The 26,884-nt window shown below is 40.1% G+C and overlaps 1 protein-coding gene and 1 long non-coding RNA gene across 4 annotated transcripts in view; one reads left to right on the top strand and one right to left on the bottom strand.

Moving 5' to 3' along the window:
- The window catches only part of LOC108272703 (activin receptor type-2A), a 49,830-nt gene extending 28,225 nt beyond the window's left edge, over positions 1-21,605 (bottom strand). The window contains exons 1-2 of one of the 3 annotated variants that reach the window (XM_017481330.3): positions 20,869-21,605; positions 20,396-20,616 (exon numbers count right to left, since the gene is read on the bottom strand). In XM_017481330.3, the coding sequence (XP_017336819.1) occupies positions 20,396-20,450 (55 nt within the window). In that variant the 5' untranslated portion in view covers positions 20,451-20,616; positions 20,869-21,605. Of the gene's footprint in view, positions 1-20,395 lie in introns of all 3 variants that reach the window. The other 2 variants (XM_017481329.3, XM_053684553.1) reach the window with 2 other exon arrangements.
- On the top strand, positions 17,036-26,424 carry LOC124628759 (uncharacterized). The gene is made up of 3 exons (XR_006983426.2): positions 17,036-17,856; positions 25,205-25,335; positions 25,480-26,424. It is a non-coding gene; the product is annotated as an uncharacterized LOC124628759 (long non-coding RNA).
- The last annotated feature ends 460 nt before the right edge of the window (positions 26,425-26,884 follow it).

The following is a 26,884-nucleotide window of genomic DNA, read 5'->3' as shown; positions in this document are numbered from 1 at the left end:
CAGAGGAAAAAGTGCTGTCTTCCAATGAAACAAAATCAGATCTTGGAAGCTTCGGTATCGTTATATCCCTAAATTATACACTAGGATAGCCTGATCTGAACGGTGACATTGAAACTGCCAACAGAGGAATCACACCTGCGTTCAGCTCCAATTATGCTGTCCTGGCGTCGAGAGAGCGAGAGCGCCGAGGCCTGGCTCTCATTAAACCGAAGTAGAGCTGCTGGAACAAAACAGTGTTTTAGTGACAGCTTGGCATCATTTAGGGCCTTCTGTCAGACCAAAAAAAAGCCAAAAATAAGCCAATTAGACTCAGCCATTACACCACACACACAGCAATCAAAACAAAATACGGGATGCCCGCTGAGTGTGAACTTGTCTACAGGGGACTCGAATAAAACAGCGGCATTAGAGATACAGCAGCCTTTAACTCGACCAGTTTAATGTCACCTCCAGTTAAAACGGTCACTCTGTGAACTGCTGATAATGTGTGTCTGATTTAAAAGTCTTTCTCTGTGTGCGTGTTTTCTCAGACAGAAACGGAGACAGAAATGGAGACAGAGAGGAAAAAAGAAGAAAGGCAGTAGACAGAGAGAGCGCGCGAGAGAGAGGTGGGGGTTGTATTACGACGACTAGTGGAGAGGGGACGAGTGCTGGGGACGAGGAGTCTCAGAGCTGTTTAAGGTTTCTGCTGACAGACATCTTTGACCACGCTCAATAATTCGACAAGCTGAAAAGACCTCCATTCAGGCCCATAGTAGCACTGTACATTTTTAAAGACATCCCAAAAACAAGTGCAAGACGGAACTAGAAAGAGACTAGGATAAAGAAGATGAGGCGTAAGAGGGGTGAACATTAGTTCTATACGCTGCAAGTCTTCGACAACTGAAGATGATGTATTCTCTTTAAACGTCAATCAACTCACTTAAAGCGTAATGTTGAACCTCGGGTGTGTACCCCCCCCCCCCACGCATGCATGCCCAGCTCTACTGTAGCGCACAGCACTAGCAAAACCACGCCTTACACTACAACCACTCAAAAGTATGAAGACTTTAAAGACCTAAAAGCAGCTGTGGACAAATTACAAGTTCGTTAACAATCATAATTTGACTCAGTTTCATGGTTTGGTTTCCTGGAAATGCAAATGAACTAGACTAAACTGTAAGTATGTAAGTAATACAACACTACGTGTCCCGCTGTTACAGGAAAATAATCAACAACGGGGTGGTGCGATGCGGCCAGACGAGAAGGGTTATTGTTACCACTCTGAAGTTGATTATATAGTGTTGTAATACTCTTACACCAAAGCAAATTTCCAAACACTAACAGTTTTTTTATGGCGTCATCCTATGCATGTTTTATCCGTTTACAGCTTATTTTTAATGTCGTAGCCTCAGATTCTGGTTCTAGGCGGACAGGAGTGGAAGCTGATCTCCGCTGTTATAGGCTGTTCAAAGTTCGGCGTGCTCCCACATGCTTTTCAGCTCACCACTGATGCAAAGAGTGGTTTAGTTACCGTAGCCTTCCCTTCACCTCTCCCAACCACAAGACGTTTCCAACTAAAGAGCTGTCGCTCACTAAACGTTTTTTTTTTCTTTTTTTTTTTTAAAACACCATTCTGTGTAAACTCTAGAGACATAGGTGTAGGTGAAAATCCCACGAGTTTCAAAAACGTTGCCTTTTTTACGCATTTTGTCTCCATTCTGATGTTTGATGTGTATGTGAACATAACTGAAGCTCTTGACCTGTATCTGCATCTGATTTTACGCATTGCGTCGCCGCCACATGAATGGCTGACTGGATGTGCAGGTGTCCATAATAAAGTAGACGTACATCACTACTGTAGTATTTATTACTAAAAACCATTGATGCCATGTTAATAACTGGATAACGACTGTACCATTTTACTGCACAAACGGCAGTAGACCTGAAGCCACAGAACTTGGCCCTGACCCAGAAAGTCATGGGTTCGATGCTGATTGATGGCATCCTGCTGCTGTTATTGTGCCCTTAAGGGAAGCACTTAACCCAGGCAGCTCCAGAGAGACCGGCCAGTAAATGGCTTATGGAAGCCACTCTGGATATGAGAGTGTTTTAAATGAGCATGGTCAAGTCAAGAAAACAATGAAGGGAAGAAAAATATTTCCTACTTTATCGAAATCAAAATATTTTGTGTCCTAATCAGGAATGTTACACTGAACCTCTTGAGAAAGATGTGTATTATACACACCTCCTTGTCACATTACATTCTGTAATGCATCACAGAAGAAAACAGATGATGTCCATGCGGCTCCTTAATAAAATAAGAGGACATGGAGCGAGGGGAAAAAATGCAAACGCATCTTCTTGCCGTTCCCTGAAGGAACATGTCATATGCTCTTCTGAAAGGCCGGCTGACAGGAATAGGAGGACTGCCTCGATTCAGAGACATTCTGAAACGAAATATTTTTCTCACTGTATCCAATAATGTACACACAGACCGAGTCATACCACCAACAGGAACCCCTGAAAAGGAACGCTATGGAGAGAGGGAGAGGGAGAGAGAGAGAGAGAGAGAAAATGGGGGAGGTTGAAAGGCAGCACTCTTTCCACAGGGCAAGTAAAAAGCAGAACACGGCCGCAGAATCTGATCTCTTAATCCAGGCTGGAATGCAGCACAGCCAATCAGTCTCCACTTCAATTACACTGCAGAGCGGCAGCTGTCCCGCAACAAAACACCCTGGCTGAAACTGTACTCCAAACACCAGCGGTGCATACCCGAAACCAAATACCCAAATCTAAACACCAATACTGTACAACCAAAACCAAATACACAAATCTAACCGATACGGTAAGAACGACACCAGATACACAAATCTGAACAAAGAAACTGTACAATGACCAACAAATAACCAAATCAATACACTGATCACACAAACCAACACCAAATATCCAAATCTAAACACGGACACTGTACTCCAAACACCACTCACCCAAATCTAAACACCGATACAGTATTCCAAACACCACTCACCCAAATCTAAACACGATACTGTATTCCAAACACCACTCACCCAAATCTAAACACGATACTGTATTCCAAACACCACTCACCCAAATCTAAACACGGTACTGTATTCCAAACACCACTCACCCAAATCTAAACACCGATACAGTATTCCAAACACCACTCACCCAAATCTAAACACGATACTGTATTCCAAACACCACTCACCCAAATCTAAACACGGACACTGTACTCCAAACACCACTCACCCAAATCTATACACCGATACTGTATTCCAAACGCCACTCACCCAAATCTCAACACGATACTGTATTCCAAACACCACTCACCCAAATCTAAACACGATACTGTATTCCAAACACCACTCACCCAAATCTAAACACGATACTGTATTCCAAACGCCACTCACCCAAATCTAAACACGATACAGTATTCCAAACACCACTCACCCAAATCTAAACACGATACAGTATTCCAAACACCACTCACCCAAATCTAAACACGGACACTGTACTCCAAACACCACTCACCCAAATCTATACACCGATACAGTATTCCAAACACCACTCACCCAAATCTAAACACTGACACCGCCAACAAATACTCAAATCTGATACTGAAGGCCAGACACCAAATACTCAAATCCAAACACAGATGGCATCCAGTAAGGGCGAATCAAACTCCTACGAGCTCCGACATACTGAAATACATCATCTCTGCATCACAAGCTGGGCCTTGTCGGAAAGTTTAGACTTCAGAAGATATGTGGCTTGTTCATGTGAATCTTCTTGTAAACATGATGAACACAACACATGTGCTTGGCTAAAATAGCGTCCTGAGCCCCAACACCGCACTTTTAAATAACGAGCTCATACTTCATCCCAGGTGCTAACGGTGTGCCATAAACCTAAACGCTGACCTTCTCCCTGCGCCACATTCATTTACGCCTGGAGATCTGCCCCTCTACTGTACCCTCAATAGCTCTCTGCATTCCTGCTCGGTGCTCTTCGAGCCACTCGAGCTGCACATAGCGTTCATTCCTCCGGTGTACCGTAGCAGAACACGGTGCTGCACACCTCTATAACAAACCCGAGGAGGTTTTAACGCAGCCTGGCATGGAATAAATTTAGTGGGCACTGTGTGAATCCTAGTACAAAAGCTAGTTTAAAAAGCACACGTCCACTTCGTTAGGAGCTGGGAGAATCAGCAGAACTGAAACACAAAACCACAGGAGATGGGCTTGCTGAAAAATGTGCTAGACGGAGCGGCTTAAGCCTAGAATGTGCAGAATGAACACGTTCCTTTGTGAACGAGTTTAGCGTGCAAGCACATACACACTGATAACAAAACCTGGCATTAGGAAATGCCTTTTAAAATAAAAATATTTAGCTACACCGTTTCTATACTGCAATTTGGAAAGACTTCCTGGTTACAGGTTGTTGAAACATACACAGGATTTCAGTTCTGTAAAACATCAGTGGTCATGAGAACATTCCGGCAACGGCGCAGAAATTCAGCTGCATCATTCAAAGCAGCTCAGGTGTAGAAGTTAAAAAAATCCTAATATATGAGCAGTATAAAATGCATCAAATAACAATATGAAATAATGTCGGACTTCAGTTCACCTGCATGATTATTCTCTGTAATGGTCAGAAATATCCTTGAAAAAAACCCTGAACTCGAAACTAAAAACTGAGCGTCGCTACCTCGCTGTGAATGAGAGAAGGACAAATCTTCACAGGTAACAAAAACAATAGCAACACAAGAAAAGGAGTTAATAAAAAGCCTTTAATTTTAAAAATAAAGAAAGAAATAAATCCTAAAATGTAATTAAAAAAGAGTAGTGTGGACAGCAGCGGCGGCCCATGTGTGTGAGGTGCAGGCCAGTGGGGAAAAAAAAACCTGCTGCAATTAACACACGGCTTGCAAATTAAGCTTTCTCTCAGGAAACCGTGGATTTCCAAAATATGCAATCTGCAGTTGAGGTCAATACTTTTGTTTTAAAAAACAAAACACCACAAAAACAAACTGCGTCTCTCCTCTCTCTCTCTGGCTCCATGTGTCTGTCTCTGCCCATGTCTCGGTCTCTTTCTCTCTCTTACTCGCTGTGTCCGTCAGTCTCTCTCTCTCTCTCTCTCTCTCTCTGTGTGTGTGTGTGCGTCTCGCTTCACGTCTCTCTTTCTCTGGGTCAGTTTTGCCCGTTTCTCTCTCTCTCTCCCGTTCTCTTTTCATGCATCTCTCGGTCTATGTCTCATTCAGTCTCACACTCTCTCTCTGTCTTTCTCTTTGTCCCTCACTCTCTGCATACGTGTCTCTAATGTCCTTTCTCCCGTTCGGTGTATGTGCTGGTCTCTCTCCTGCCCTGTCTCACTACAAACAGACACAAAACACACTCACCAGTCACAAGGACACATTTCACACACAGTTCCAACACCTTAAACGTTTAACCTGAGGCTCTGTGAGCAGGAAATAGCCTTCATTTACACAACCACACACTACAGTCATCCATTTACTGCTCGATCTCACACTCACTCTGTACTGTCATAACACCTTAAGCCATTAATCTCATCCTCTCCAGCAGTTACTGATGCCACACACACACACACACACACACACGTCTACTGAGTCGCAATCTGCCTGAGGGAAAAGAGTATATTATAAAGAATATATTGGACGTGAGTAGAGAACATCGCAGCCCATGGCTCAAACGCTGACCACCGACTGGCTGACTTTTTTCTCAAGGTCATAAACACAGTGCGCTACATCAAAAAGTTTGTAGCACACTTTGTATCAGGAGTGGATAAGAACAAGACCATGTCTATACATTCATCCTCCTGCGTTTACTTTGTTAGTTGACACTTTCTGAAAGCAAACAAAAAACCCCCACAGAAGTGGTAGCGTGCTAGAGCTGGAGAGTAGCTCCACCTCAGTACAGAACGAAATATACGGTAAACGGATTTCTGTGGAGTTTTTCCACCTCACTCCCACAACCATGTGAAAACCACAGCAGGATGGATGCTGCTGTTTTTTGTTATGAGTTGAGACAGCACTTCTGTTTGCGAGAAGGGAAGAAGAAGAAAAAAAAAACCCTTTGTGAATCGCTCTTTTGACTCCCGGCGTCATAGTACTGCGAACTCCTAATCTCCCGATGATGAAGTGAAACAGCTGCAGCGCTCGGCAGCACGCTTTCCCCTCGATCTTTGTTCGGATTTAAAAGGGAGTGCTTTTATACGTTCATGCTTTCCCATCTATTAGGAATCGAATGACTCCGCTAGTGTTAACCGCTGTTATTGTCACAGGAACTATTTCACACTCTCGCTGCTGGCTCGGACGGAAGGAGAAGACCAAACGTGGCTGATCAAGCCGGGAAGCAGAATGAAATGCTCGCTCTGTAGTGCACTGGTACACCTGTTACGCAGTTACGTTCTAGGCAAATATGCAGTCATAACCGTCAACCATAAATCTTCCTGCCACGTTCAATGGATCTGCACTTACTCCCACACACACACACACACACCTGTCAGAACCACATCCACATTAATCACTCTGTGTCAGCGGTCTTATTTCCACTCTGGGAAATTCATTTTATGTTAAAAAAAATAAATAAATCATCACAGCTGCACCTGTGGAAAATAAATAAATAAAGTTGTTGTGTGCATGTGGTTTACATCTAAATTCCCTAAAGTTAGTTTTGATCAACTGCACAATTTGTCAGTATTCTGTATTTGGTGTGGGATGTCGAACATTTCGAACGCTGCTCTAGCAATTCAGAATGAGCGTTTAAACGAATAAACACCGGTCAGTGTTTGCAATGATAACAGAGCTGTAGAGGCTTCAGGAAAGAAAATTACAGTCAACAAAGTTTGCTTGTGAGATGAAATCTCTTCCAAACCTCACAAATCTGATAAAAACAAAAAAGAAAAAAGAAACCAACCCATAGTGAGAAATTATCTGTCAGAAATCTAAAAAGGGGGGGTGGGGGGTGGTGGCAAAGATATGTTTCACAAAATGTTAAAATTCAAAACATGTGCATTCTCTCCCGGTGCTTTTGAGAACATCAGTAAAGTCTGAAACTGTTCCACGCTTTTCGAGTTTTATTTACAGTATTTGCATTCATGCTGCGATACAACATACAGGGCACGGCCCCTGACGATGACCCGGGGTGGGCTGATTTATTGAATGCCGAACTGACAAGTGTTTAAAGGTTAAGGCCAGAGTGAAGCGCAGCATCAGTCACCCGTAAGGATGAAAATCAAACACAATCACACACACACACACCGGGCAAACAGTGTGTTTGGTCACACTAACCTTCATCACGACTCGCTGCAGCAAAGCAGATCGTGATGTGAGGTTATTCTGGATGTGTGTGTGTGTGTGTGTGTGTGTGTGTGTGTGTGTGCATATTTGAGTTCTGCTTTGTCCAGTCTTTGCATTTATATTAGCTTTCTTTCATGTCTGAGGGCTTTCTGTCCAACAAAACGTCATGAATCGAAAACAAGAACAGCAGCAAAAAGAGAGCGAACAATCGTGAACATGTTATCCTGCAGCGATAAAAGTAGAACAGCCATTACCAGAGGATCAGAAAACTAAATCTATATGATTCTTATAGATTCATTTCAGTCAAATCAGTCCACAAAAATACAACCGAATGAAATGAGACTTCTTTTATTTATTAAAGTGCACCTATTATGGTTTATCAAATATTACCTTTCATGTAGAGCTGTTTGTGAAGGTAAAATGTCTGCGGGGTTTCAAAAATGAAAGTGCACGACAAAAGGAGTTATTGACTCCCAAAAGAAGGAAGTGATTCTGAACAGCTGAAGCGAGTCGTTAGTGATTCCAGACTTACTTCCTGTACTAACCTACGTAAGTTTGTAACAGAAAGTCCCGCCTCTGGTCTTCATCGGCTGCTCGCTGACAGACGGAGCTGATACTTGTTACGGTAGTGGGCGTTTCCTTTTTGAAACACGCCGACAGTGGTAGTCCAATCACAACAGACTGGGACATCTGACCAATCAGAGCAGAGAATGCTCTCTGAAAGGAGGAGTTTAGAATGAATCCTTCAGAACGGATCGTTTAACGAGTCGTTTGTGACACTGGGGGAAAAATGGTAATGCTGCAGTTTAAATTATGTGTTTTTTGATCTCGGATGCATGTAAATCTATTCTATGAAACTTTTAAAACAAAATTAGTCACGTTTCAAAACCATAATAAGTGCACTTTAAAGAGCAGCACATGATAGTTTGTAATCCATTTAGAAGCACTTTTAATGTTGTGGAACGCCCATGAAACCCGTTCTTGCTATCACTTGCGTTATAACAGTCGATCCTTCACCAGCCTCTATTTTCTTAGGAAAAGAAATGTAGCTTCATTTCAGTTTTATTTGTATAGCGCTTTTAACAACGGACATTGTCCCAAAGCAGCTTTACAGAAATCTTTAAATTCATGATGTAGATTTTAAACGTATGAATTTAACTAACTTTCTATATAAAATTAAAAAATAAATACAATTTTTAAAGCAAAACTGTTTTTGTAACAAACTTCTCTCATTGCCTTGGATTTTTTTTTCAAAAGGTCTTTGTGTGTTTGTTTTTAAATGAGTTTTGAGCATTTTCCCCCTCTTTCATTTAATGATTTTTTTTTTTAAACCTCCTTACATCATGCAACAGCCCTAAACGGTGTGAATTTTGTACATTCAGAAATTATATTTTCTAAAAATGTTTGTCTTCAACATTACATACATTAAGACCTGAACGTTAAAAAATGATTCCGCACATACTGTTTTAGTCTTTTATTTATTTATTTATTTTTAAACTCATGGACAATCTGTTTTCTTTTTAATCCAAGTCATTTATACGTAACCAAAATTCATTTAGAGATACAAAAGAACCAGGATATGCACAAGTAATCTATGCATGAAAGGCTTAAAGGTGCATTAGGTAAGATGTTATAAATAAATAAATAAATAAATAAGACACACCTATAACAAGGTGGGTTCAACATTTGAAAGATTCCCGCCCATATTCACAAAGCTCCGCCCACAGGATCTACGGTGGCCCGTGGAGTGCCTATAAAATGACTGACAGGAAACACATTCCTAACACAAGCAAGCATTCAAGACCGGAAATCAGTTTTCCAAGCAGGTTTTCTCAGTGACTTAATCCATCGTTTTTTATCATGCCCTACATATCTTCCAGGTTACTTGTATAAGTAAACAATAAAAAAAAATAGACTATTGCACCTCTAAAGTTACAAAGCTGGAGATAGCAAAGGTACTGAAGACTCCTTCAAAAAAATAAATAACCGTCGCTGCAGTTTATGTGACGCAACAGATAAGAGCAGGTGCATTAATATTTTTGCTTGTACTTTTCTCATTTGTTAGTCACTTTGGATAAAAGCGTCTGCTAAGTGAATAAATGTAAATGTAATATAAATCAGCTGGAACTACCGTCAGACACCTTTCCCACCAATCAGAATTGGGATTTGGTATAACGTGGCAGATCGGACAGGATAACTGATCATCAATACATGTTTAATGTGCTCCTGCTCCTACTCTTTTGTGCCATGGTAAAAGTGTCCTCATGCGGTGTGCTGTAACGTGTGAGGAAGATTGTAAATGACGGCCCTGATCACGCTGCTGTAATACCGCACCGACTCAAGCGCCGCTCGAGAACACAGAGCGATTAGAGACGTTTTATGAAGATGATGATTGAGAAGAGATTGATGATGATAGAGAAGGTTGATGTTTCCAGCTGATGCAGATTTGTTTTTTAAAATCTTTCCCAAAAACGAGTGGAGGGCAAAAGAGCTTCGTCATAAAGGGATTTCAAATGTGGACATGATTTATCCTGTGGGTTTCCTGTAGCAATTGGTAAATTCTCTCATGAACTGGTGGGCAGAAGGGACAAAAAAATAAAATAAATAAATAAAAAAATTCTGCACATCGTTTTCAAAACCCACGGCGGAAAGCCAAAGACGATAGAAATATTACAAAGACCAGTGTTATAAAGTCTGTGCATCAACTTGTAGGCAAGAAGTGAAGAACTGACAACTAAATTTAACTGAATTTTAAGCAAATTATCAAAAAGGCAACAGAATAAAATGCGAGTTGTTTCATCTCACTTCTTTTGTAAGTTAACAGGGTCCCCCGCCCCCCCCCACAAAATCCCAGTTTTCAGGTGGAACCAAGCCAGTGCATTACGGTGTTCATATCTTTCCTGTTTTGATTGGGTAATTATCAAACCCGTAACTAAAACACCGGGAAGTTATAGAAATATTAGAAGCAGTCGTCATGGCAATCTTCACAACCTTGTTGGATTTAGTGCAATTTCACCAAGAAATTGAAGAGAGCCGAAGCCAAATACTGCTCGCTTATTTGCTCCATATGTAGAAAGACATGGACTGTAAATTCCATCTTGTCACAAGTGATTTGATTTGGTCAATCATTTGATCTGGGAGAATCGAATAACTGGCTTGAATTTGCACTTTTAAAAAAACTTTTAAAAAAAAAACAAGAGAGAGAGAAAGCCAAAACACTTTCCAATGACGAGCTGATTTTAGCATAGAGACATAGAACACTTTGTGGTCTGCTGTTATCGGAAAATCATCAAAGACGGGTGATACAAAGTAGAGCTGCAACAACTAATCAATCGATAATAATCGATTATGAAAATCGTTGTCACTGAATCTCATTATCGATTATTTGGTCTGCATGCGGCATGGGGGAGATTGACTCACTACGTTACTTCTGTTCCAAAAACACTCCTCAGGGAGTAAATACTAAAGGTGTGTCCCAAATGAAGTACTATACACTTACACTATGCACTGTGCACTCTACCATCTAGTGTGTGGATTTTAGAAAGGTAAATGAAAGGAAATTCTCTTATATCATGTACCCTCTTATATTATGAACTGCTATCAGATACCTATAACGAAACATAAATACTATTATATAATATAAACTTAGATATTAGTTTATGTAAGTACTTATGCATTTTTTTTTATGGATGCACAAAAAGCACAGAACTAAACTACAGTCCTAAATAAATAATAAATATTCTGGTGTGTGTCTGTGTGTATTGGGTTTTAGTCTGATAATTTATTGAAGTTTTAGTCTGAAGTCTATATTTGTAACACTCAGTTTGGGGATTTTATTTTAAACAAACAAAAGGTATTGAAAGCCCCCCACCCCCACCATCCAATTAAATGAATAAATAATTTGCCAACTAATCGATTATGAAAATATTTGTTTAGTTGCAGCCCTAATGCAAAGAAATAAGAAACGTAGCTTGTCGGTCTTGAAGTCTTTCCTGTGGTGGAGAACGCAACGCTTTACCTCCAACACTGACACTGGAGACTCCTTCAAAATACCATCGCACAGAAACCTTCACCATATCAATCCGTTTACGTGAAGCGTTCACCAGACAAGTCCATGTGAATCATCGGAATACCACAGAAATGATAACGCATCACAACGAGCGCATGAACACAACCCTGTGATTTGTCTTGACCTAGCTACTTTTACAGAAAATGAATCAACAATCAGATCTGAGAAGTCTACAGCGCAGGGGTATAAATGCTACTTGATACTGCGGATATTAGAACATAATAACGGGATGTGATAAAAACGGACGGATCTCTTCACTATGAAGCATCTCGGAGCCTGTGATTATTCTGTTAAAGCTTTCGTCCTCTGAACAGCGCAGCCTCGCTCCCGGCTCCCGCTCTGTAATCATTGCAGAGTTTTTCCTCGAACGCCGGCCTCGAGTGCCTCCGAATGCGCTGTTCCGGACCCTCGAATATACACAGGCCCACGCGTGCAGGCAAAGACTGCCAACGTACAGACACACGCAGAACACACTCGCGCTGGCGGTCTGGTCTGCTTCCTTTCACACCGACAACTTCGCTCTTTCTCTCCCTCCCACACACAAATATCACACTTGTGAGATTCTGCAGATCGGCTCGGTGATCATTCCGGGTGTGAAAAGGCTCCAGGTCGCAGTGCTGAGTCTGCGGTTGAAACGTTTTACAGAATGACACGGAGTCGTGATCACTGCTACGACATCTATTTTGTGAACGTTAAATGTTCCCGTGTACCACAGTTTGGCCAGCATGTGCGCTCCAGGACTGAAGGCCGCACCGTTCCCTTGGACAAGCTACCCTTTTAGTTTTTAAATTAAAAAACCCACTCTTTCCCCTCAGTTGTTTAAACAATACCACAACCAATGCTCTGCCAAAACTGACATCCTCTCAGTAGTGCAAATCTTTGTGCGAAGGCGATTTGTTTCAAACAACGTGCAAGGCCCGTGCTGCGTTGCACGACATTTCCCACATTCACAACATAATACGCAGTACGTCACTGCTGATCTGACCTCTAACAGCAATCCTGTCAGCTCTAAATCTCATCATTCGGTATTATGAGGTATCTTATGAGGTTACGTTTAAAAGATATAGGAGCTTGGCCATTATTTTGAACTATAATCATTTTTAGCATTGATTATCCTTTACAAAATACAGACATAACATTCTAAACCAGGCAAAAAAAAAAATGGAGCCAATTAGGAGAATTTAATGGAGGCACATGCCTGCGCTGTGCCCTTCTGACCTGGACAGCGTGGAGCCGGAATGGCTGGAGACAAGCAAGAAAGCAAGACAGAGTGAGAGAGAGTGGGAACATGAGAGAGAGAGAGCGTGCGAGAGAGCGAGAGAGAGAGAGAGTTAGCACCACATCTGTCTTATCCCCCTCTCATAGCTGCCAAGTGACGCTCTGCTCCTTTGGGGCTCCTGCACTTAGAACAAGAATTTAAAATATTGGGTCGGGGGGGTGGTTTACAGGAACCAGAACCAATAGACCCATGTGGACCCCTTGACCCAGTTACCCTCACTGACCTGGTCCCAGTACAGATGACAGTTTGTCCCCTAAAGGACGCAAATGGTTTGTCAGAAAAGAAGGACATTCTTCAGCCATGTTTGCACTGGGACGATTTTCGTGGCATGAAAAACGGTCCGTTTAAGTCCAGTGGCTGTCAATGAGAGAGTGTTCACACCCAGGAATAAAACGTGTGGTATCAAACAGTCAAAAAAATTTTAACGGAGAGGGGTTCGTTTTTTTTTTTTTTTGATGCGTCGTGTCACAAACAATGAGATTCACGCTTTTGTTCACGCGCCCGGAGCCACTGAAGTTACATAAAATTACGAATCACCTTGTGTACCGGGGAATTTCTGCTTTTTGATAAGCGCCATCTACCTTCAGTGAGTGAATCTGCACTTTCATTTAACTTGTGTGGGTGTGAACACAAAAAAACACAGCGAAAAACGGACCGTTTAATGCGCTGCGAAAAACTTCCCGATGTGAACGGGCCCTTTGATACTTGCTGGCTGCCCATCAAACAGGAAGTAGCAGTAAGTGAAAGTGTGCGCTGTTCTGTCCGTCCAATACAACACGGCATAACACGTTGACCGAGACGAGGATGTTGGAGTTTTCGGTGTTGAGAATCTCAGCTGCTTGAAAAATACAGTGTCAGTCAGGCGACAAGCTGTCCTACAAAACCCCACTACAGGCTACACTCATGAAAAACTAAACTTTCGTTAAACGTACCAGTCTCGTCACAGCAGCCAAGCTTCAATTCTCGGGAACTCCTTGATAAAACATTTGCTTTTGGGGGATGTGAAGGAACAGCTTCCAGAAACCCGACAAATCCAGATGCTCGTGCCGCACGTAAATCAGGAATTTAGTCATCGAACAGTACACGCTTCGTATTATTGTGGCGCTTGTGAATGTAAAGTCATTATAGTAACAAGAATTATAAGGATTGACCTTTCCTTGACTCTCAGTGTTTATACAAGCTAAATTGTTAAGAATTTCCTCAAGAACCATTTTCAAATTTTCTAATGCAGGACACAAATGTCTGCTTTTTTTTCCTAAAAAAAAAAAAAAAAAAAAAAAAGACAAAAAAAAAAAATTCCCCAAGTAATAACATAACTCTCTAGATAAGAATACATTTTCCAGATCATACACTATATGGGATGAAATTTTCTCAAAAATTTGACCGGAAAAAAACAAAACAAAAACACGATATGTTTACGTGAACAGGAAACAGGAAAATTTTAATTTTCCTTCAGCTGTGGGAAAACAAAATGGTGATGGAGAACCCTGAAATCATCTATACACCGAAGATAACCTGCCTTCATCCCTTGCTTTAACAGAAGCCTGTCTGTGTGTGTGTGTTAGAATTCTGGGATTTTCTGAGCTCTGTTAACCTTGGCATACGCCTAGGGAAGCTCTGGGGGCTTACATTAAAAAGAGGATGAAGCTCGTTGCACGGTAGGGCTGCACAATTAATCGAATATCGATTGCGATTACGATTCTGACTGCCCACAATTAAATGAACACGATCAACTGCGATATTAACGTTTAAATATCATCCTCCGCTCATAGAAAACGCTGCTGCAGATCAAATCAAGCGCTTCCTAAACTTACAGCCAATCACCATAGAATGGCGCAGGGATGACGTCATTTTGTAGTGCCAAAACCCAGACACGGGTTAGCATTTTAGCCCTCGAGCGGCCAGCTTCGCTGCACACTCCAGCGCTTTGCGCGAGGGGAAATCGTGAAACTAACATGATGCTAAATGGCACTACAGAGTTTGTCGGAGAGATAAAACATCACGACGAACAGGAAAAAACTTTGCAGATAAACTCAGGGCTCTACAGTGCGACCATTTCACTTGCATTTGCGATTGAAAAGTACTGTGTGAATAAATATTTATTCGCACCGATGCGAGTGACCTGTTCGGAGTTGAATAATACAGTTGGAATAAAAACTACAGGAAGTCCAAAATGCATCTACACCGCGCAACAGTTACTTTCACACTGCTTTTCATCTCCTCAGTCAACCAAACAAGTGTGTAAATACTGCAGCTAAGCCGTTACGATGACGAGAGTAACTCTGTACATAATATGCTTCTCTCAACTCTCCGATCTCACAAACCGCCATCTCTTATTGATCCCGCAAAATGGCCTGAACTTGCACCTGCTCGTGTAGACTGGAGTAAATTAATAATAATTTAGTCCATTGTAATTAATAATAATGCTAACGCTACAAGGTGGGTTTAATTCAAGCTTCTTTATTAAAAAATCCCTCACCAATCATAATCAAGAGTAGCAACTGTTCGGTCTGTAAACATACAGAACACTGCCGCTCTGCTTCACTAACTCTAATTCACTTCATTTAAACTCACGGTTGCCAGATATCACTAGAAAAGTCAACTCCAGTTTCCATGTTTTGATTTAATCCCCCCAAAACACAATATTATCAGCTGACATGGACACTGTACTAGGGGAACCCATCTAAAAGGAACAACTGATAAACAAACAAACAGAAAACTAATAAAATGTAAAGACCGAAAATGTGCTTAGTTATAAATAAATAATTTAATATAAAAAAATTAAATTATAATATATAATAAATATAATATATAAATTATAATATATAAATTATAATATATAATTATAATATATAAATATATAATATTATAACTATAATAGATATTATAATAACTTCATAAAATATAAATTAAATGAGAAATTAAATGTTTAATTACTAGTGGTTGCATTTAATAGCAATTTGACATTAATCTTAGTAAGCTATTTCCTTACAAAGCTATTAGCCTTTTTCCTAATATGGATCATGCTTGTGTTAGTTTGCTTTTAATTAGGACTCTATAGTTTAAGATATTTAAAAATAAATATTTTATGCTTGTTATTTATCAATTAACCAACAGTATATATCATTGCTATTATTTTAATTCAATTAACAGTGACCATGAGCAGAGAGATTACATTTAACTGTTTATGACAGACCTCCTGATTAAAGTTTAAACAAAAAAAGATTGGTATCTGGATCGGTTTCGATCGTAAAAATCCTGATCAGAGCATCAGTAATTAACACCAATAAAAACTAAAGCGTTTTGCATCTGACGGGTAAATGAATCACCCAATCACATCCTATATGAGATTATTCAGATATATAGACAATATACACAGAGTGGTTCGAGAACTGACTCCAGCCCAGAACCATGACAGTGGAAAATGTCTGATAGTGTAGCCTTAAATATGTTTAAGAGGAGCAGACTTCAAACACTGAACACTGATGTTTATTGTAATTTGTTTACAAGGTGGAACAGCTTAACAGTGTTTTTTTTTGCATACGGTCTGTAAAATTAACTGAAAATATTAAATTTAGTTTATCAGAAGGTAAATTAATGTGTCACGGCTCACACTATGTTCCTAAATTCAGTCATAATTGTCCAACTCAAGTTCTCTCATGCCTACTTATATTTACTTATATTGTGGCACTTTAACGTTACCATCTCTATAAAAACAGTAAAAAAACAAAACAAAACAAAACAAAAAAACCTAAACTTCAACTGTGCTCCTAAATTTTTTCCTAAAAGAAATTGTCTTGCATCTCTCCTCCTGTAAACACTGTTAATGATTTTTACATTAGCAGGAATGTAGCACAACATGGAGGTGAAAGCAGTGGTCTGTTTATTTAAATGTGAAAGTGCAATAAAAATATGTTGGTCATCAATGAATATTCGTGATAAATAATCGAGATCTCAATATTGATCAAAATAATCGGGATTATCATTTTGGCCATAATCGTGGAGCCCTATTGCATGGCCAGCGCCGGCCACCAACAGTGGCGCTTGTTATTTAAGATCATGTTAAGCCGCTTTGGAGGAATGGTAATCTGCGCTGAAAGGGTGATCACAATCACGGTGTCACGTACAATCGGGTTTCCTCCGAAAGCTCAAATCGAGTCTCTGCGTACTGACCTCAGATCAGTCTGGAATCACTCTGTACGTCTCATTGCATGTCCCTTGAAAAGTTTTTCACCTTTCATTCCCTATCCTTTGTAAACACACACACACACACACACACACACACACACACACACACACATCACACTCCAAGGAATGATCCATCTCCTGTAAACACACATGTTCCCAAGTTCCACGCGAGTCCTGTAAACCTTTCTCTTCTGTTCCCATCTAATCCCGTCCCCTCTCTCTATCAGAAGAGTGTAAGTGTAATTAACCTTTTTCTGGGCATCCGCCCAATTCCACAGATACGATGGCACGCATGTCTCTCTGTCTCTCTCTCACTCACACACACACACACACACACACACACACACACAGTACAACCTTGGGGTTGGGGGGGGGGGTCAGAGCACAAACTGCACACCCTCCGAGTAAAACGCATGTGAGTATTATTAACATGTTTGAGAACAAGCTGTTGACGCTCACCAGAAATAACACAATTGGGTTTCTTTATCATTACAAGTTATATAGCATGCAAAAACCTTATTTACGATCAGGTTTTAAAGCTATGAAGGCATACGAAGCGTGACAAGAGTTAAAAACGCATTAGGAGTCAATTTCTGACCCTTTACTTCATCACTACCGGCCAATTGGACTGATAAACCTCTAAACTGCTGTATTCAGACTATCGGTTTCTTGAGGTGATGTCTCTAATAAAATATTTCTATCTGGCTGTGAAGTAACAGTTTCCAGGAACCCCAGAAATCCAGATGTTTGCTTCACACATGAATCATGAATTTACGGTAACCTAGAACATTACGAGCTGATATCATCACAGAGAAATAATCAAAAGATAGAGGAAAGTTCCACCAGTAGTCAAGACGTGTGCACAAGCAAAGGAGGGAAATTTGGATGCCAAATGTCTTGGCTGATTGAATACATTTGAGCTAAGTGGGGAAATTTCTCTACACCTCTAATCCTGTGACTACGGATCATGGCTTATAATACGTCCTTGGCTTGTTATAGGTAAGACACAAGATTCTTTTACTGACACACATCAGTGTTTTTGGTAATCGAGCCAACAATTAGCAAATGAAGCACAGGAAAAGACGACACGCGCAAGTCACTCAAGACATGACACGTGTTCGTAATGATGAGTGATGCGGCAATGACATCACGTTTAGCAAATTCAGCAGACGCGCATGTGCATTAGTACTGACATTAGTTCTTCTTGTGCATATACGCAGTGGTACGCATAGCCTTTCAAAGTATACTCCATTTGACGTGTACGCGTACACAGGCAGTCGACGCATGCACATTACGACAACTTGCACTACCCCTCCTGGCCTACAGTCAGTGCAGAGCAGTAAAGCAGGTCTTCTTATGAGAAGGACTACAACGAAGGAGAATCACAACAACACGAAGAACAATGCATGGGTAATCTCTTGCCATGATTAGCAACCATATACAAATCCTTATACTCTTTAAGGCTAGAATTATACAAATGCAGGGACTTTCTAACTTCCGTCTCATCCGCTTTTTCCTTCAACTACCTTGAGAATCAACAGCCCTGGGTCACTGCTGCCACCTTGTGGAACAACTAAATAGTGCAAAAGAATTAAATGTGCGATCCCGGTTAGAAAAATCGGGCAGATTTTGTCTGATGACAAAATTTGCGTCATGTGTACTGTATGCTGTTCCTAGTGTGCGCGTAAAAACTGAAGCTCACTTTCTGCTTAATGATTACACAGTGATTACTGTACCATATCATATGAATGTGTTAATACCCACTCGCCAATACAGAAATGAGTAACCTACTTAGTATTAATCAATCATTTTACATTACGTAATATCTGTTTATGTTTATCCGGTTTAGTTTTTACACAGTGGCCATGAAAATTCACATGTATGCATTTATAATGCTAGCTAGTGTTGATTTTACATGAAGTGCATTAGCTAGCTACATTAGTTACCTACCAGCGGAAAAGAGATTTTTGTTTCACTTTGGGAAAACATTTCCGTATAGCTGCATGTAAAGTACATTTCGTTGTTGTCCTTAGCCGTGTTTCCATCCATGTATTTTTACGCACATTTTGGGATACCGCATATGGAAATGCGAATAAAGTCTCCAAAACGCGCATAAAAAAAGGATCTTTTCTTTCAATTCGATAAGACATGCACATAAACTATGATGGAAACACAGTTACCGAATAAATTCCTCAATGTGCATCAAAAAAAAAAGTCACGTGGCTTTGTCTCGACAAATCATGTGATTGGATAATAGGCTCAGAAATATAAAAATGGCGGAGAGGGAGACACGCCGGTTTGTGACGATTTTGTTCTTTTGAACACATGGGATGGAAATGCCGCTTTAAACGCAAATGTTTGTGTTTTTCGCACAAGTTGAATTAGCGACTTTGATGGAACCATAGTACTGAATCAGAATCCCCTGTCGTCAACGACCGGTAGCAGCTATTCGTCAAGAACCTGCTGGCTATGTGCCAGAGTTATTTCATTCACCAAGCGTTGTCTATAGACATTTTTCTTGCCTAGCCAGCGTTTGCTGCAACAAAGACTTCCTTGCACTCCTTGAAGCTTACATGTATTACAGGAAGATGCTACTGTGCCTCCTCTGGATTTTTTCACAGAGGTTACCCATTGTTACTTGCAAAACGCGAGGCTGTTTTGTGCCACATGATTGTTCACCAATCCATACAGGACTTTGTGGAGTTTTTTTTGTGATTGTTGTGGCCAAAAATGTTTGCTTTTACTGATGTTTTTGTAGCGGAAAACTACTTGAACCTTTTAGCTGTACTCCTGTTTGACGCACGGAAATCGAAGAGGGCTTCGGCTGAATGTGTGCTGTCACGACGTCTTGTAAACCTGCGGTAATTCTGAAAAATTGCAAGCTCCGCCGAATATTGTGGCGTTTGCATGATTTTGCGTTCATTTCTGCGACGTTGTATTATAAGGGGGTCAAGCACCAATTTTAAGTTGGAACTCATTATTATTATTAGTAGTAGTAGTATTACGACATTACATTAATATTATATATATTAATATATGTATAATTCATATTACATTAATATCACAACAAAGGTTATCAGGATCGTTTATGTTTTATGTCTAACCTGTCTCCAGGAAGTGACGTAAAAGGCAGTAATGGGGTCAGTGAAAACAACAATATTATATTTGTTACAGATCAATGTCATTGTGCGGCTGCAGCAGCTGAGCAGTACAAAAGCATTGCCACGGTCAGAAAAGGTCATTTTAAAGTCGAATGTAGCCTATCTATTGTTAAAATCTAGAAACATTATTATTATTATTATTATTATTATTATTGTTGACTGATTGAATGCGCTATCCTAGCAATGTATTATTAGGGGGCCAAGCACGAGCACCAGGTGGGAAAATTGGTGTTATTAATGTAGAAGTTATGTCATTACAATGATCCCGGACTTCATATCTCGTGCACATAGCAATCCATGAGATGTTTAATCCCTCAGAAAAAACATATCAGATACATTTGGGGGTTTTTCCCCCCTGAAATATATTTAAGACCCACCTGATGAGCAGGAGATGAGGAAAACAGCGAATGCAAGTTTAGTCGCAGATCCCATCTTCAGGCTGATGGTTCAGTCCTCAGTTCAGAATAATATCCGAAACAAATCATGCACGGATGATGGATCTGTCTTAGTTTTGAGGATTTTCTCTCCAATGTTTATGAAGCGTCACTAATGTCAAGAGAGTCTTCATGAAAGCATCTTCAGCTTCACATCGGATCCGCTGTGTGATAAAACACAGTCCACACAGCAGAGAGAAAACATCTCCATTGGATTTTTTCCCCCCCCTTTTCAGTTCAAGATGAATATGACACTTTTAAAAAATATATAATAATAAAGTTTTTAAAAAAAAAGTGGTGACTACACGTGGAGCTGAATCAGAGTCTGTACAACATTTAGACAGCATCCATTTCTCCATGAGAAACATTTTCTCCTGATTAAATTCATGGTATTTATTAATGATAACATACCATACCTTCTTAATCACAACATTTCATTCCAGGGTTTTTTTTTTCTTCTTCTTTCTTCTCATTAACTGAAAGTTGAAGCCTGATTTTGAGCTGTCACTTCTCAAGTTACAAGTTCATAAATAAATGTTTGTGATGATATCCAGTTTCAGAGTTAATACTAACAACTAGTGTCCATAAGTAACGATACATACGAATAATAAAATAAAAATTGGGATTTAGTTTGAAGGTGTCCACACGGATAAATCCATATCAGCCCGGTCCAAGGAAAACACGTCGAGGCGACAGGATTTCTCGTCCAAACCGCAGTCAGCCATCCAAAAACTGCGTTTTGTCGTCGCTACTAAACCAAACCTTCGGTGTATACTGTAGAAATAAAGGTTTGACATGTGTTTGCGAAATGTTTCTGTCTTTAAAATCCACGTTTTCACCGTTTGAGTCCGGAGTGTTTAAGCTAAAACCAGTCTTGGCTAGCTCGCTAGCTAACAACACCTCAATAAAAGTGTCTCGCGACCCGACCAAAACCGAGCTGCCATATCCAAATATTTTCCAAAAAATGCACACTGAAACGTCCAAATCCCGCTAAAAACACCTCAGAGAACTATTCAAACGCCTCCTGAGACTCGGTGGGACTTTCGCTGCGACTTGCTATCTGCGGCAATCCTGTCACACACACAAAAAAAAATTCCCCTGAACGGACGCGTCAAAGTCTCTCCACTAAACCATCTTTGCTCTCCTCAGTCAGGGAATACGCGTACCCGTATTCCATAAAAACCCCGCCTCCTGCATTGTGATTGGCTAAGGGTGCTCCGCGACCTGCTTCATGATTGGCCAAATCTGCATGCAAACCGTTCCACCGCAGGAGGAGTAGGAGGGAGGCAGAGGAAAACGGGTGGGAAAACGCAAACAACGCAGTCGATACACACTGGATTCAAAATGGCGTTCGGGCATGGTTTGTGTTAGTTTTTTTTCCCCAGAATCTTCAACCCCGCCCCCTACACATGGAATGAGAACGTTAAAGCCTTTGATTGACAGCTTAAAGCGACCAATCAAGAGGTAGGAAAACCACACGAGTTTATTAATATATCCAATCCTACAAGAGGATCTCTGTAACTGTAACAGTGATATAGAGATAATGTGGTCTGATGGTTTCATGATACCCCAATGTTGTCTTTTCTAATGGCTCACCAATAAACACTTTTAGTGTCTAAAAACTGTTCAAATGACTGAAATCATTATGAATGACACACAATTGTCTTATTCTTTTATATGTTTTATGTAGCTATGCATGTTTTTTTTTCTATTAAGTGTATTTCTGTAACCCTTGTCCCTTTTTTCTGCTATTTGTAATTTGTAACTTTTGTGAGGTTTTGTAAATCAATTTGCTGCATTTAAAATGTAAAAATCTGGTCTCATGGCAAGCACATTTAGTCAGTGATAAATAGTATAGTGCAATATTGTATACAATAGTATAGTGTGGTATAGTATAATATAGTATAGTCTACCACACTACACTATACTAAGCTATGGTATACCCAAGTAAGACAGACAGTACAGGTTTGCAAACAGGTTTTTGTCTGTCTGACTTGGGTATAGTATGGTATATGGTGTAGTGTAGTATGGTAAGGTATGTGGTGTGGTGTTGTGAAGTGCAGCAAAGCATAGAGTGGTATAGTGCAATGTGGTATGGATGAGTGTAGTGTGGTGTGGTATAGTATAGTATAGCATAGCATAGTATAGTATACCACTCTACATCTTTATTAGGAACACCTGTACACTGTACATTTATCTAATCAGCCAATTGTGTTTTTAGTATTTTTAGGTTTTTGTGTTGCTGTGTTGCATGTTCATCCCTTCATGGCCACAATTTACGAAGCATGATAATGCACCATGTCACAAAGCAAAAGTCATCTCAAACTGATTTCATGACATTGACAATGAGTCCAATGATCTTCAGTGGTCTTCCCATCTGAAACCAACAGGAACACCTTTGGGCTGTGATAGAACAGGAGATGCGCAGCATGAGAGTGCACTTGAAAAAATCTGCAGGAATTGCATAATGAAATCATGTCGACAAGGACAAGTATCCTAAAGGAATGTTACTAACATCTTGTGAAATCCTTGCCTCTAAGAATTGAGGTTGTTTTGAGAGCAAAGGGACGTACTACCCAGTATTAGTATAGTGTTCCTAATAAAGTGTTTGGTGAGTGTAGACACTTCCCAACAGTGTCTCGCAGCTTTGCTGCAAATGGTCCAAAATGCTATCTGCTTGGTGGTCCTGTAGTGGTCCCTTTTCATTGAGAAACCACTGTAACAGGGACTAACACGTAGATATAGCAGAGGAAAATATAACAAAAAGCTACAAGCAGTAACATGGTAGTTATTTTGTAGGTGTAACTCATAAAAAAGCCAGTGAAGGTAAGCACAAGCTAGGCATACCTATTAAAGTAGTCACTGAGTGCAGAGCGCTACTGCGAGATCTCAATCTTAGAGCTCTTATTCCATGTACAATTAAATCTCTGTCCCTCTCTTTCTTTCTTTCTTTATGTCTGCTGTCCACTAAGGTCTCATTGTTAACCACAGATCACCATCGTGTCCTCCTCTCTGTGGCCTCTGAGTCACTGAAACACTGAGAGCTGTTAAATTATTCCCTTAATAGTCCGCTTATGCAGTACACTGCTATATTGCTCAATGATAACACACATATTCATGCAGTGTGTGCATGTGTGAGTGCATTTGTTATCACTTTTGCATAAATGATGGGAAGGGGCTTGTGTAATGCTGTGATATTGTGCAATGTACCAGTGCCTCAGCTGTTACTGTGTTAAGAAACACTGTGTATCTCACATCCTGTGAGAATCTGTGATTTTTCAGCTTCGGAGCTGTGAGCTTCAACACATTATTGTGGCACACAGGAACAAATAAGCCCTTGCAAAATCTTGCATTTGCAAGCATCTATGTCAGAGACTTTGCTCACAAATGCGGCTACGAATACATACATTTCTGCAACTAGGTAGAGAACGAAGCATGCCATGACTACAGAGACACAAAGCAATATGCAAAACGTTGAATCATTTTTACAGACAGATTCTGGTATGCAATGTGACTGCTGTCCTTTCAAATGATCATGGACGTGCATTGATCAGTTTTAATTGAATATGCTGCCTTATGGAGACAAGCTGTGGAGCTGTATACTTTATAGCACTTTCATTTACTGTGGAATTTGCTGGTCGGGATGAATAGCAGGGTGCAGAACTTCATATAATTGAATGTGTATTAATAAAGAAAAAACACTTCAAGAAGTGCTGTTATAGGAAAATCTTACATTATGTATAGTGCTCTATATAGAACAGTCTATAAAGTAAATAGCTTACAAGTGAGTGAGGGAGCGATTTCATTCACAGCAAAAAGCTGTAATTAATTAGAATTAGCTTAGAAACGTCATAAGAAACTATATAACTGAATTACTGTCTACGTCTACGTTGGTGGAAATATACAGTATAGCGCGGGACGACAATAATATGCACATATTTTTTTCTGTGACCACATTTCTCTGGACCTTTAGCGGTGCCTAGAATATAGCCATACACCAGACTGCCCCCCCCACACACACACACAAAGTGCGCATGTGTGTAAGTAGGTCAGAGTGTCCTCGTGGCAGAGTCTACATGCAGGCATCATACATCATTGAGATCGGTACCATTGCACTGATTGAATCATACCACAGAGAGGGAGAGAGAAAGAGAAAGAGAGGGAGAAAAAAACAGGAAGACAGAAAGCAAGAGCTGTAAAACAGGCATGTATTTTTCATGCCTCTCCTGAGCAAGATGAGACAGTTTCGGGCATCTGGCTGATGATGTCAGAGGAATATAGATTTCACTGTATATCTCCTCTGGATGAAAGGAAAACCATAGTCTTTATTACAGCTGAGGGGCTGCGTGGCTAATTTTTAAATCTGCACAGCAAACCGCAACCTTTACAGCTACATGACCTTGATTTTCCTTTTTCTCTGTTCAGTGTATTAGGTGACATTTTTAGTTTTTCAATATCGGTCTAAATCTGGGTGTCAAACATATGGGTCAGGCTAGAAAAAAAAAGGTTGTAATTCATCAAATCAAATGAATTTAGAAATAATGCTCTAAATGTCTTGTGGAGCGTAATTGAAAGATTATTTTTAAAAGAAAGTGCTAGTTTCTGTTATTCCAGAGAATATCTCAAAGAAAATAAGGAGAAAAATAACCTCCGGGCCATAGACTTAGCTACTCAAAAAAAAAAAGAGAAAAAAAAAAAGCGCTAATGATGTGTAATTCTTCTTAACAGCAGTTTTTCATTTGTATCTTTCAGATCAATTCTGACAGGAGTGATATTTTTGGTTTGACCCACTTGACAGTGGACCAAGTGATAATGATACCAAAAATGAATTTCACACCCTGATCCAAATACTCCAGAACAAGAGCATGGAGTTCCCTGTCAAAGTAAATTATGTGAATATTTGTATGCTGTACCAAAATCATATAATATATATATAGTACTTCTGTCATGTGGATGTGTTATATAGGTAGGTTTACAGATTTCAATTTTGCAAAGTATTGACAAGTACGTTCTTTTTATTTTTTCAGCCCTCCCCACCCAGATATCTGGAACCATCCATTTGAATACAGTACCTTCCACTACTATTGGCACCACAAAGATTAAAATGGGCCATGGTTGGAATTCCAGCAAGACAGTGATCCAAAGCATACATCAAAATCAACACAGAAATGGTTTACTGAGCACAAAATCAAGGTCCTGCCATGGCCATCCCAGTCCCCTGACTGAACCCCAAAGAAAACCTGTGGGGTTAACTGAAGAGGAGAGTCCACCAGCGTGGACCTCGAAATGTGAAGGATCTGGAGAGATTCTGTATGGAGGAATGGTTTCAGATCCCTTGCCATGTGTTCTCCAACCTCATCAGGCGTTATAGGAAAAGACTCAGAACGGTTATCTTGGCAAAGGGAGGTAGTACAAAGTATTGGCTAAAAGGATGCCAATAATTGTTGCACACCTATATTTAACATTTTTTTAGGATAAACCTGTGTTTTGTTTGCAATTGTTTGATAACCATGAGAGCAGAGTATTTCTGTTAATCTTTTGAACATAAGATCAAAAGGTTAAACAATAAAGACCATTTTTCACAGCCTTCTTTGCTCATATTTAACAAGGGTGCCAATATTATTGGAGGGCACTGTATGTTCTTGTGACTCACCTTCGGCTGTTGCGGATTATCCCACATGGATACCCTAAAGATTTGTACTTCCCCAAAACATTTTCTTGCTTCAGTGGATAATCTCCTACTTAAGTACTATCCAGTGGAGAACTTCTACTTAAGAACCGCTGCTGTAATCATAAAAAACTGTCCCGTTGCTTATCCCAGGACTCTTATTTATGATCTACTCATAGTGATCATCCCTTTTTCAAAATCACACTCAGTCCTGTTTGTGTTTACTCTTCTATACATGTACATTGTAATGATTAAGATTGTCACATAACAGCTTTACAGAAATCAATCAATGTCTATTGGTAAAAGTGCTACACAAATAAAAATTTATATTGAATTAAATATGATGTAGCAATGAAATCCTTTCAGTTGTAATTGTTCAGCCAGGGATTTGGAAAGTAGCAAATTTTGTGAGTGCAATGTGAACATCGTAAATTAGGATTTGTGAATCAAATATAACGATAAGAACCTGAAGTTTGGTTTCAACAACAGACACAGATTTATGCATGAATATTGATTTCCAAACTCATCCTTACATTATTTACAGCAATTTGTTCACAGTATAAAATACTTTTAACTAGTATAAAAAGGGACCGGCTGGTTTTCGTACTACATTCTGGATTACTTGTAGCGCAACACTCCAGGCTGTGTTAATGTATGGTGGTCAGACCTGAATGGGTGAAAATGCCATTTTGTTCGTCCCTGCTTCTTCTACTCCAGTCCCCGTCCACTAGCGGAGCTACCAGAGAAAGACAGTATTGACCAGA

The sequence above is a fragment of the Ictalurus punctatus genome, chromosome 12 (genome assembly GCF_001660625.3).
Source record: "Ictalurus punctatus breed USDA103 chromosome 12, Coco_2.0, whole genome shotgun sequence".
Classification (NCBI taxonomy): Eukaryota; Metazoa; Chordata; class Actinopteri; order Siluriformes; family Ictaluridae; genus Ictalurus; species Ictalurus punctatus.
The sequence above is the reverse complement of the archived record's forward strand: the minus strand, read 5'-3'. Positions and strand labels throughout refer to the sequence as shown.